At 42.2% G+C, this 13,910-nt stretch overlaps 1 protein-coding gene across 29 annotated transcripts in view; it reads right to left on the bottom strand.

Moving 5' to 3' along the window:
• Positions 1-13,910, bottom strand: part of PUM1 (pumilio RNA binding family member 1) — a 119,412-nt gene that overhangs the window by 85,627 nt on the left and 19,875 nt on the right. For all 29 annotated transcript variants that reach the window (XM_024105852.3, XM_008168915.4, XM_042845526.2 and 26 more), the window contains one exon: positions 4,006-4,074. In XM_024105852.3, the coding sequence (XP_023961620.1) occupies positions 4,006-4,074 (69 nt within the window). The remainder of the gene's footprint in view (positions 1-4,005; positions 4,075-13,910) is intronic.

Here is a 13,910-nt window from a genome sequence, read left to right as displayed (position 1 = left end):
TTTTACCCAGTATGTCAAATAAGTCTGGTAGCCTATTGGGAACTGGTTGGAAAGAACAACCAGTATCAACACGCCAAGATTCTCAGCAAAAGCCAAGGATTGAATGGACTGTACAGACTGAAGTATACTTCTCATGGGCCAAGGTAGTCCCTCCAGGTACAATGACGGAGCTGTGCAAGAGAAGCTTGGGCCGGTGCTGTCCCTCTTCTATGGCTACAGAAGTAGCCCTTCTCCAGAGGTGCAATTCTGCACTTCTCACAACATACCAACTGTAAGAAGAAAGGCATTTTGAAAAGTAGCATTTGCCAAAGCAAAATGGGAATGTCACTAAAGGGTCACCAATGGAATCTACACCCTCAATGGGACTGGTCTCCAAAACAGACTAGAATGGGGGTGGACAAGGAGAATGATTTTTTAAACTTCCTTGTGTTAGTGAAAGAATAAATTTAATGAAAAAAGAAGCCACTACACACTAACAAACTGCCCCTTCTGTAATGTAGATGTAATAGAGCTATACTACAGAGAGATTTGGTAATATTGTGTATATTATCCAAAGTATTTCTGCTTAGCTTGAGGAGAGCAAGTATTTTTCTTTTTGGAGGTCTGTATACTGACAATAGTTCAAGGTGGAATGGGCAGGATTTTTGTAATTCCACACAGCAGATTTCAACATATTAGCTTCATATGGACTGGATGATGTTTGTAATCCAAGGAACTCTGCCAGGGGGCCTTTTTGCACTGGAACATATTTTAAGATCCTCTAAGAAGGACAGGATCAGACTTTGTGATTTATCTTATTTCCACTTAAGAGCTTTGTTACTTGCCTCTTGCAATGATTCAAACACTGAAAATACCTTGGAAGAGCTACCTTGGTGTAGCTCTGTCCTTTGAGCATAAGCCTGTTGAATCATCTGCTATTTTGCAGTTTTATTTTTGAATAGGTCTATCTACTTTTGTACTGGGCATCAACCCACTGTGGTATTTGACCAGCAATTGAATGCTGGGACCAGTTGGGAAGCTTGGTGAACTGTTTTTATTTATCACACAAATATATATATATATATATATATATAAAAATGGAGATATCCTATCTCCTAGAACTGGAAGGGACCTTGAAAGGTCATCGAGTCCAGCCCCCTGCCTTCATTAGCAGGACCAAGTACTGATTTTTTTTTTTTGCCCCAGATCCGTAAGTGGCCCCCTCAAGGACTGAACTCACAACCCTGGGTTTAGCAGGCCAATGCTCAAACCCTTAGCTATCCCTCCCCCCTAAAGTGATCGACTTATGAGGAATGGTTAAAAACTAAACATGCATAGTTTGGTTAAGCAGCACCTACGTAGGAGGGAGGGGACAGAGAATGGTCTACAAATATATTAAAGGTGCAAACAATTAAGGATGCAAAGGAATTATTTAAAGATGTAACAAGAGGACAAACTTCAGGATAGAAGAATTTCCACTGAATGTTAGGAAAGCTTCTAGAGATGTACTGTGCCGTAAGAGTGTAAGGGAAGTGGCAGAAGCCCAACTGCTTGGAGTATTTAAAACCTGACTGGACACTGCTCTAGAAAATGTGCTGATGAGAAAAGGTCTTGCCCTGGCTGGAGAGGGAATCAACTTTCAATCTATAGTATGTGATACAGTACATCTATGTAGGCTGTGGACCATCACACAGTGAGTACTAAACAGAACATTATGACCAGCAATGAGACATGTGCACACGTTAAAGCTTTCCCTAGCAATACTCCCCTACTGCAAACCGACAAGACTGTGGAAGAATACTGCAAATAGCTAAGCTGTTCATCCAGGGCGCAGAGACATCAAAGGCATTACAATCTGAGGAATAAGCAAGGTGGATTTTTTTAGAAATTAAATATACATTACACCTAAACTAAGCTGGCATGGATAAAGAACAATAGCACACGATGCAAAGTTCTTTTGTAAACAGCAATGGCGCTGTCTTTACAAAAATTAAAACTGATAACAGGGTGGAGTGATTTCAGTCAGGAAGCCTTGATTTACATCTATTTTCATCTTTTTTTGCTTCTGTTCTTTGTTATTTTCCTAAGGAAAGGTCGAGTCTCATTGGCTGGTAATCATTAAAACATGTTGATTTGCAACTAAACACAGACTTTAAACTATTTTTTCACCTAATTAGGAGGATATACTATATCTATACATGGTCTTTTATTTCATAGCTTAAGATACATTTATTCAGATTCTTAATATTTACATTATGATAGAGAACAGTGAATGATACATTATTTATTAAATGGTTAGTGTCAAGATGCATTTGGATGGAAACTGGAATTTAATTAAAAATGCACAACCCATTTTTAAATGATCTTAAATGTGCTAGACATGTAATATTTATCAAAACATCTAGGTTTAGTTGATCCTGCCTCAGCACATAGGGCAGGAACTGATGACTCCTTCCAACCCTAGATTTCTATGATTCTATGTTTTACATTTAAAACTGATTTATTAAAACAAAGTATTATTTATAGTTAGCAAACTGAAATTATCCCAACAACCATGTCCTTCAAGATTTAAGAATTAGCAGATCTCATCCTCACCCCTCCATTTTTATTCATATATTGGAAGAGGAAAACAGACTTTCCTGCTTTTTCCAACTCCAATAGGTTTCTCAACTTTGACTGAAGTAGTGATTGAATCGAAATAGTCACTCAACTGAAAATAAATATTCTCTCTGCACCTACAGCTGTCAAAAACTGGTTTGGCTCTTCAAACTGTGGTTCCAGGTGCTTAACCAGACATTTCTACCTGTTCAATAACTTGACTCTCTTTAAAACTTTGGCAGCAAACATTTACTACTTGAATAACTGAACTGAATTTAAATTATTTTAATAGGATTCTAGTAAGTTCAGGCCTTAACATAGGTTGTTGATTTCAAATTTAATTCTAAATAACCCTTTTTTTTTTTAATCATTGATTTTTATCCACTCTGACAATAATACTGGCTTGAGAAGCCAGCCAGCTTGCTCTCAAGACAGAAGAGAAAATAAACTGGTCTGTGAACAGCAGAAGGAATATTAAGCTGAGCCGTAAGAGACCAGGAGAGCAGAACATGTTTTGCAACTAACATGGACACTTAAAGTTGGGCAGGTCATTTTCGTTGTTGCATTTCACACCATGTCTGACTCTAGTAATTCTACAATTCCTCTTAGGATACAAGAATCAAGTAAATTATTATTACTTCTTTTCATTTAAGACCTGCTAACTTTCTTTCTAATTGTTCTGCTGGCATTAGTAAACTTAAGAGAACTTTCTACCCACACAACTTCACGGACTGAGGACCACTTTAGTGGACGGGGGGAATCTTGCTTTTTGTCCCGGGTTGCCCCTTTGCAGTGTTCTAAGTAACTTGCACAGAAATAGGCACCCATCAGTTTTGAAGCATGAGGTTAAGATGTCTAACTCGTTTAAAGCTGCAAGCTCTCTATGTATAGCTTTTTAAACTTCATCACAATGGCTAAAGCTGTCGATAGTAAGAAATGGAGAACAGTCACTTACATACCAAAAAAAAAAAAAAAAAAAAGCCTTGGTTATGTAGTCTGTTAATTACCTGTATACCTAAAAGGAACATGCGACAAGTGTATGATACCTGGTAGCAAGACATAGGAACACAGGCCATAGAACTGGAAGGGATCAACTCCAGTTCCCTGGTACTGCAGACAAACCCATCATATAAACCCCTTCACATAAACTAAACAAGCTCCATTCTAATGTTTCCACCATTCAGCACAACCACTGTTTTATTTCTTGCTGATGGTAGAACACCTGGAGGGCTTAGATGTTTCTCTTCCTAGGCTGGAGTACCTCCTAACAGACTTTTTGCAACAGCCATGATGCAGGACTTCCTCAAGGGAGGAATGGCGGATGTAGTTTTGAGAAGAGAATCCACCTCTCATTTCTGAAGAATGATCTCTTTTCCCTTCGTCCCATCACACACACACACAAATCTGCTCTAAAGATGTTTCACTTACCTCTCCCATAGCCCTTCCCTCCAGAGCTAGTGCTTGAAAATCATGGTTCAGTTCATCCATTGAACGCACCTATTATAAATGGAGGAGAAAAATATGAGGCACTGACTGTATTTCATTCCAATTACAAACAAAAAGGTAATCAATTTATAATTTATTTTTTTCGGACATAAAATGCCAGTGAACCTTATTCTTTAAAGTACATCACAAGGCTGTTTAGGTGCAAAATATGACTTACCTTTACAACTCTTAAAATCTGGAGTATATTTTCTACCAATTCTACACATATATTCAAAAGTAAAAATAAGCAACTCTAAGACCGATAAGAGTGATTTCCCTTGCTACAGTAGAGATTAATATTGCAAAAAGAGCTGTATTAATATCTCTGTGCACAAGCAAATGAAAAAATGCAGAGGTTAACGTGATCTCCTTTAGAAGACAGGGTAGAATCAACATTCATAATATTAAACAATGAAGAATAAAAACATTCTGAAGTAGTACACTAACATTTAAAATCAACAGGTTGGCAGTGTATATAGCATAAAATCATCAGCATTAAACAGCACCTCACCATCTGAGCCTACAATGGCTCCTTAATAAAGTTTATCTGAAAAGAGTTTATCTGATCCACACAGATTGGTGCCACACATTCTGCCTGCGAGGGATAGAAAGAGCAAATTCAGATGCACAATGTTAGTTTTAACAAAATACTAGATTCTCTGAACATCCTTATACTACTCCAAATTTACAATAAGCCTTAAGGAATCAGTTACAACGGTTTCTTCAGCAACTTAGCAGGTCCTCTGATCAAAGAGTTGGAAATCACATTATAAAAAAAAACTCCTCTCCCAAAACAAACCGTTTAAAAATGGTTTTGCATAGTGAAACATTAATAAAGGCTTTCAACACAAGAACTATTCAGAGAGAAAGCACAGTTTGTAGCATTCTAATATTTCTTAGCGCTTACACAGCATTTTTCATCTATACAACTCAAAGTGCTTTACAAAGGTGAGTAAGAATCACTCTCCATATTGCAGATAGACCGGCTAGTTACAGGAGGGAAGCAACCTGCCCAAAGTCACAGTGTGCAAGAGACAAAACCTAGATTCAAAGAGAGGTCTCAAGACTTCCAGCATATAAAATATCTCCCTAAAAGCAGGAAAATGTAAACTAAAACCTTGGCAGCACAGGCCTGATAGGCACTCATGTACCGTGTCAACAATATCACCAAACTTTTGCTCCAAGACTTGTTCTTTAGATTTTTCTCACGCCCAACTCCTTACAAGCATCCAGAATCATCTCTGACTCTGTGAATCACCTTCCTTTCTTCCACGCTTAAGTTCAAGGAAGAAGAAAGGTGGCAGCAGCAGTAACCTTAAGGAACTCCACCCTTGGAAGCCTGTCTAAAGATGAAGGAGCCAACCTCAACACCCCTGTAACTCCATCTCTAGGAGCATGGAACTACAGCGGGAGGAGATTGAGGGAGGAATCTAGAGGAGTGGGAGACAGATATTATTTTCCCTTGATTCAATGTAATCTCAAAAAGATGGAGAGGGGGAGAAAAACTAAGAAGGAAAAAGTTATAGCAGGAAGACCCAAGGAATTAAAGGAAAGAGGGAGAGAGGGGATAATGGCAGAAAAAAAGAACTGCAAACAAAATACAGAAAGAAACATTTAAAATGAAAAAGTGAGGTAAAGGAAAAAAGCAAGACAACATGTACTCTCTAAGTCTATATTAGGGATGTTCCAATATTTCAACGTGTCTCTATGGGCAATTATCAGCAATACAAATGTACAATAGCTTTTGAAATTATATTTTGAGAACAAAATATTGACTCTTCTTTTGGCTCACAATCACTTGTCAAAAATATTCTTTGTTTATGGCACCGATACACTTAACACTAACTCTGGTGCAAAAATACAAAAGTCAACATGCAATTTCTGAACTCCAGGAAGTGTCATCACAGAAACTTACATTTAAACTACAGGTAAATCTCCCCTATAAACACAGTTTACTTCAAACAATCCAACTATAACAAGAGACTAGGGCTCCAGTGTTGCAAAGGTACATGTAACTTAACTCACATAAGCAGTCTCATTGAGTTTAATGGGACTACTTGAAAAAGTGACTTGTGTATGTTTGCTACAGGGCTCAATAATCTAATCAGATATTCCAGACAACCAGGTACCAGAAACTAGCAATTTCCTCAATGATTACCAAGTGTAACACACAGCAGTTAACATGTTCTTATGTGCGTGCAGTGCTAATCTTTCAAAATTGTCAGGCCTAAAAATTCAACCATCTTTTAATGATCCAAAAGAAGCAGTATTGTTTTAAAATTTAAACTCGATTCAGGAGCGAGAGAAAGAATATCAAAACGAGGGCTGCATCACAGATCAATCCTCCACTCTCAGTTAGGCAACCAGCTGCAAACCTTAGGCACTGAGAGCTTGTGTGCAAGAACGAAGCAAGCAGAGTGGGAGGGGACGGACTACAGAGGCGCATGCATGCCTGAATCCAACAAAGCTGACAGGATTCAAACTAGACAGATCAGCCTCTACAGTTCACACTTGCGTATTAAAAGGGCAATTAGTAAAATGGTTCCAGATATTTGGATGGTACATGAGCAATATTCCAGCATTCCCACGGACTTTGTTTTCAGTTTTTACAAAAAAAATCCTGGGTTTTACAAAAGCTATTAGTTGTTTTTTTGTGGGTTTTTTTTTTTTTTTGCCAAATTCTGGACCACTCAAACACATGAAAATACCGATTATGTTAACAAAATCCAATACACTACATTGGGTCGATCTGTTTATGCTAATAAGAAGTTAGTCTGAGTGTAAATACCAGGCTGCATATTGAAGTAAGGCAACGCAGTAGAAGACATGCGTGTGTGGGTTTACGTCAGTGCTCAAGTCCTAAAAAAGGAAGTACTGAACTCCCTGTACCCAGCTCCCTGCTCTGGAAGGAGGCGGCCAGGTTTGGGCACCTTGGAACGAGAGATGGTGGCCGGATAACCTGGGTGGACCCCAGGGTAACCCTCTGGGCCTGGCTCCCCACTCTGGAAGGAGAGATGCTGGAGGAAGCAGCATTGGGAGACAGAGACCTTCCTCCGCCTCTTCTGGACCCACTCCATAAGGGGAGAGAGCAGCTGTATTCTCTTTTTGGGGGCGGGGAGAGGTGGAAGCTTAGTGCATGTTACCTTTGTAGACCTAGGTTCAAATCCTCCTTTGGGCCAGGTAAAAAGCAGCTCAGTGGTAGCTCATGGACACTTTTCCATCTCACAGAAACAGGCAGTAACAGAAAGAGCAAAGATGACCACCAGGATTTGGGTGCAATGGCAGAAAAAAAACCCATTATGTTTACAAAGCACCTATTGACTGAGTCTAACTATTTCCATTACTTAACAAGCACCAAATTCAGAGGTTATTTTCACCATGCTTTATTCTCTTTTTAGACAAAATTCAGTAAATTTAGCTTGAGAAAAACGGGGTAGTAGGACAGCATATTGAAATACTGTATGTCAAGGTTCAAAAAAAGATTCAACATCCACCACTGTCTTGCTTCCTCACACAAATCAGAAACCCAAACCAGGATATAACTCCTCAGTGATCAACCATATGGTGCTGCAGTTTAAATATGAATGTATGCTCTTAATATTTCCAAGGCTAACTTACTTGCAACTCTCAGTTCACTAGCCATTTAAACAGCATGACGATTTCTAATTCTGTCTTCAATTGTATCTTCTTGTGCTTTGATCCCCATCAAACCACACAAGTTAAGCAGGGTTGGGTCAGTACTTGGATAGGATACATTTAAGGAATACAAATACCCCAAGAAGTGATTCAGTAGGTGGCACTCAGATGGTGCCCCAGCAAATGACGGAGGATATTGTGGTACAGGAGACCCAAAACAAAGGTCCTGACTTGTTATGATCATGAAAAAATGTGTCGAATGTTTATAAGTGTACCAAAAGGTGTTAACCTCTATGTTCTAGAGAAATTCCAATTCTAGCTATTATGTTCTGCCTACCTAAATTTTTCTTGCAGATTCAATTGGACAGTTGTCCTGTCTTTCTTCCTAAAGTGCATTTTAAAAGAAAAAATCTGTAAATAAGAGAAAGCTATTTATCTTATAGTAACTGGAGGGTCTTTGAGGTGTGTGGTCCCTATCTGTATTCCATTGTGGGATACGCATGCGCTCCATGCACCTGGAGCTGGAGAATTTTGCAAGCAGCATCCATTGGTCCACACATGCGCCCCAGCTAATTCCATGCCTCTGACTGAGGAGACAGAGGGCGGGGTGGACCAACTGCCTCTCCAGTTCCTTCTCCACCACAAATCAGAGAAGATCCGAAGCAGAGGGGAAGAAGAGCAGATAATGGATAGTAACTGGAGGTTCAAGAAGAGAGGGCCCTATAAGGTAAGTAAATTTTTCTTCTTTTTCAAGTGCTGGTCCCTGTGTGTATTCCACTGTGGGGAATTGACAAGCAGTACTCACATAGGAGGAAGGTGCAAAGTGTTAGACTGAAAAGCCAAACAAAGGACTGCTGGCCCAAAAGATGCATCAGCAGAGGAGTCCTGCACCAAGGCATAATGTCTAGCAAATGTGTGGACTAAGCTCCACATAGCTGCCTTACAAATATCAAGCAGAAGCACCATAGATGTTGCTTGCTGAGATCTTGTGGAATAAGCTCTTACCCCATTATGAGAGGGAAGATTAGACAGGTGAAAGCAGAGCAAAACACAGCCCAAGATCCATTTCAAGTTCTTTGAGAGTAAATAGCCTGACCCTTTCTGCTATGGTAACTAATAGTCTAGGCAGGGGATTTCCTGATTGTTTTCGTTATCTGCAGGTAAAAGGCTAAGGCTCGTCGAATGGAACCTCCTTTCTTCGGAGGATGCGTGAGGTTTTGGGAAGAACACAGTGGATAGACTGGTTCAGGTGAAACTGTGACTACTTGGTGGTGAATTTAGGGTGTCAAAATGTAATGAAACCTTGTCCTTTTGGAATATAATTCAAGGAGGATCTGCCATCAAGGCTCCAAGCTCTCCAGCCCTCCTGGCTGAGAGGATGGCTACCAGGAATGCGACCTTCATGGGTAGGAGTTACATGGAGCAAGAAAGGGTACGTCTTCACTTACCGGAGGGTCCGGCGGCAGGCAATCGATGTTCTGGGATCGATTTATCGCGTCTGGTTAAGACGCGATAAATCGATCCCAGATCGATCCCGGAAGTGCTCGCCGTCGACGCCGGTACTCCAGCTCGCCGAGAGGAGTACGCGGCATCGACGGGGGAGCCTCCCTGCCGCGTCTGGACCCGCGGTAAGTTCGGACTAAGGTACTTCGAATTCAGCTACGTTATTAACGTAGCTGAATTTGCGTACCTTAGTCCGAAGTGGGGGCTTAGTGGGGACCAGGCCAAAGTAATGGTTCAAAAAGTGGCTTAGTACAGGGGTTCTCAACCTTTATCTTTCTCAACCCGCCCTCCTCTCCCCCAACATGCTATAAAACTCCATGGCCCACCAGTGCCCGAACAACTGTTTTCAGCATATAAAAGCCAGGGCCAGCATTAAGGGGTAGCAACCAGGGCAACTGCCTGGGGCCCCATGCCACAGGGGCACCCATGAAGCTAAGCTGCTCAGGCTTCCACTTCAGCCCCAGGCTTCAGCCCTGCACGGCAGGGTTTAGGCTTTCTGCCTTGGGCCCCAGTGAATCTAACACTGGTCCTGTTTGTGCCCCCCTAGGGGGCCCTGGACCCCTGGTTGAGAACCACTGGCTTAGTGAGTACTGAGAGAACAAGGTTCAGGCCTCACTGAGGAGTAGGCCTTTTTAATCGGCAGAAAGGTTCTGATTAGGCCTTCCCAGAATTTGCTAGTCAGAGGATGTGCAAAGATCGAGTAGCACTGTGAAGGTAGATGGGATGCACTGACTGCTGCCAAGTAGACCCATAAGAACTGACAGACAAACCTGCTGTCTTCAATGAAAGAAGACAGTCCTGAACGAAAGGAATATCTATGGCTTCCAGATAAATACATCTTTGATGCGCCTACACAGAGAAATGGTTCCCCTTGGCTAGGTAACATTTCCTAGTGGAATCCTTCCAGTTATTACAAAGGATGTTCTGTACAGTTTCAGACAATGATTGCTATGAGGACGATGCCCACTCTAAAACCAGGCTCTAAGATGAAGCAGATGTGGGTTGCGATGCCTGATCTTGCTGTTTCCCTGAGTCAGGAGATCAGGAAATGTAGGAATAATGATTGGTGCACGAGGCGACACAGGAGGTTCAGGAACCAAAGCTGTCTGGGGCCAGTTGGGGGCAATGCCAAATCTTGTGCACAACTTGAGGCAGGAGTGGTAATGGAGGGAAAGCATAATTCAGATCTGACCATAAAAGGAGTAAAGCATCACCCTGTGAGTGGCGACCCAGGACTACTCTGAAACAGAATATGTTGCACTTCCTTTTTATTTGGGAGGTGAATAGGTCTCTGGTGTGGATTCCCCATTGTGGTAAACAATATTTTCACTCTGAGTCGTGAAGCTCCCATGTCTGACTGACTGCAAAGTGTCTGCTGAGAGCGTCTGCTAGTACATTCTGGTTTCCTGGGAGGTAGACTGCCGACAAGGTAATCTGATTGCTGATGCACCAACTCCACAGACTGACCACTTCTGCACACAATGGAAAAAAATCTCTCTCCTCCCTGTTTGTTGATGTAAAAGACAGTCATGATGTTGTCTGACATTATGAGGGAACGGTGACCTTGAACGAACAGGAGAAAGGTTTCACAAGCCCTTCGAGCTGCTTGTAGCTCTAGAACACCGATGGGCATTCTGGACTCTCAAGATGTCCAGATGCCTTATGTGGTACGGTTGTCCTTGTGAGCTCCCCAACCCAACATGAATGCACCAGTAAGGATTATCATGTCTGGTGCGGAGGCAAGGAAGGGAATGCCAATGCATACCAGACAGGAATTCTTCCACCAGGACATGGACGATATCACTTTGGTGGGAACAGTCACTTGGGTACTCATGGACTGTTGGTTTGTCAGGTACACAGTTTGAAGCCACATTTGTAGGCAACGAATGTAGGGTCTTGCAAAAGACATGGCGTAAGTGCATGAGGCCATATGGCCTAGGAGAGAGAGACCAGTCTTGAAATGCTCTGTCTCTGTCAGAGGTCGAAGAAATCATGGATTCCGTGACTTCCTGCGACCTCCCTGACTTCTGCAGCGGCCAGTGTGGCTAACCCCATGGCTCAGGCTGCCCTGGGGACAGCTATACTGGCTGCTGGTGGAGCGGCCTGTGGCCATCCGCACCAGCTGGTGCTCTGGTGGTCCCGGGGCAGCTGGCCGCAGGGACTGGCCAAGCAGCAGTCCCAGGTGCGGCAGGAGCAGACGCAGCTCGGTGGGTCCCGGCAGCCGTCCCGGGGCAGTTGGAGCGGCAGCAGGCCCCACCACGGCAGCTGGTGTCAACGGTCCCCCAAGGCTTCCCCCCCCCCCACATTCAATATGGTGTATTTGTGGTATAAGTCACGGACAGGTCACGGGCTGTGATTTTTTGTTTCTTGCCTGTGACCTGCCCATGACTTTTACTAAATACCCGTGATTAAATCATAGCCTTGGCTATGGTCGGGTCTATGATAACATTCTTACCCTGAAATACGTTTCTCAGCAAATAAGCCCTTGCAGTGATGGAATTTAAGGATTCCTTGATGAAGTCCCAAGTCTGTGCAGGGATGAGAATGGATTCGTCACCGTGTATGCTGGCCTCCAGAGAGAAGAGGAGTTGTAACCATTGTCAAAGTCAATGCTTGGGCCTCTTGGCATGATTTGGCGATAAGAAGCCAATCATCGATGTAGGGGAAGACAGTGAAACCACTGCATTTGATATAGGCTGCTACGACAGAACACCTGGGTCAAGACCGTTGTGGCAGGAACAATGTTTAAAGGTAGTATTCTGTACTGAAAGTGGTTGGAGCAGGGGGTTAGGGGGTGCTCCCCCGGTGGGGGAGACTAACAATAAAACACAAACTATTAGATAAAAACTTTAAAACTCAAGAATATAAAAACTATTTACAGATATCTAAAATATATTTTCACTGATACAGAAGAAAGCTGAAGCTTCAGAGACTAGAGGTTCCAATCCAGACCATGTGGTGGTGATAAGGAACTGGAGAGGCCATCAGTCCGCCCCACCCTCTATCTCCATGGTCAGAGGCACGAAGTGAGCCAGAGGGCACATGTGGACCAATGGACACTGCTTGCAAAATTCCTCAGCTCTGGGGACAAAGAGTACATAGGTACTCCACAGAGGAACACACATGGGGACTAGCACTCAAAAAGAAAAACCTCTCTCAATCAAGTCTCACTTCCTTAGTGATTATAATGTCATTATCCTATTAGTCTTCCACAGAGTCTTCCAGGGTAGGGAAGATCTTAATTTCTAATGTAGGTCACCTTTCAAGTAAAACGTTAACATTGGTAAATGATTTAATTTTTACTAGAAAAATGCTAACAACAAACTGCTGTCAACAGCCTTGGAGATAATACAAAAAACATTCACCGGTTTGATTATACCCGTATGTCAATGTAGTTAGAGCACTACAAACCCCTAGCATATACCCGTATGACATACTTCAGTAATAAGCCACACCAGTGTAAACTCAGCTTTGCACGGGTGCAATTATCCATGACACAAAACTAGGGCAAATTTTTCAAAATGTCATCAGGGCCTAAAAATTGAAGACTTGTCAACTTCCACAGGAAGTCACTGTAATTTACCAGTTAAGTGCTATTACCTGGTAATTAGAGGTAGCTTCCCCCAGTGCTAAACAAGGCAAATCTGTTTTCTCATTCAACAAGTACTGTTTGTCTTCACCCAAATCATGCTACAATACTTTAACATTATACTGTTGATGTTGAAACTGAAAGAACTCATTTCCTCTTGACTTAATACACAAACAACAGCACAATAATCGTAACAGCTGAACACACTCCATGATGTTGTCTTAGACCTGGCTTAGTTGTACTGCTTTCTAACTGTGCACCAGTCTCTCTCCTCTCAGGAAAACAGGCTGCCCCATCAAGCTGTCCTGTGGTGAAGTCATCTCCTCTGCTCAATGGACGACAAGTGACCTGCAAATATCTGCAAAGATCTAAAACCCATGCCACCTCATTCCTCTTCAAAGCTGTGCTGCCTTATCACTTCCAACGGCAGCAGAAAATGTCAGCTACTCTAAAGTCCATCCAGCTACCTTTTCAATTTTAACAAAAAGGTATCTTAAGGTTTATTATGTGAATTAACTGGAAGGCATCAGAAGTACACTACAGACAAATGCAAACAAAATAAAGACGTCTTTTTACTTGGCAAAAGCCCTAAATTGCTTCCACCTGCTTTTATGGTCAAGTTTAACTACTACACAAAACTTTCAAGGCAGAAAGGTTGGAGGGAGGGATATCTGTGGGGAAGTTTACAAAGTTTAACTAAGTTAACAAACTTTAAGCATGGCAGTGGAAGCCATCATAGCCTTGTCTAGATTAGAGAAATTTGGCAAGTTAGCCACCATATACTTAAGCCAGTAACACAAGTGGTCCAAGAGAACCATTCCAATCTCCACATATGCAGTCTCAGTGTAAGCTGAGATCATGGGCGATATAGTTCTGCCATGAATGTCTCTCAGTGCATAGGTCACTCACGGCTCAGGTGGTCTTTCTGATCTATTTTCACACTTCCACTGCACAGGGTTCAAGTTGGCCAGAAGACATACCTGTAAAAACAGCATTACATGCGCCATGGAGCTCAGTTGAGAGCTATTTTCACCGTGACCATCATCTTTTCCTACCACCTCTGGTCAATAAATTTGTCACATCACCCAGCTCAATGGAGACCATTATATAATCAAATTGC

Source organism: Chrysemys picta, chromosome 23 (genome assembly GCF_011386835.1).
Source record: "Chrysemys picta bellii isolate R12L10 chromosome 23, ASM1138683v2, whole genome shotgun sequence".
In the NCBI taxonomy this organism is placed as follows: Eukaryota; Metazoa; Chordata; order Testudines; family Emydidae; genus Chrysemys; species Chrysemys picta.
Note: the sequence above shows the minus strand (reverse complement) of the source record. Positions and strands in the feature narration are given on the sequence as shown.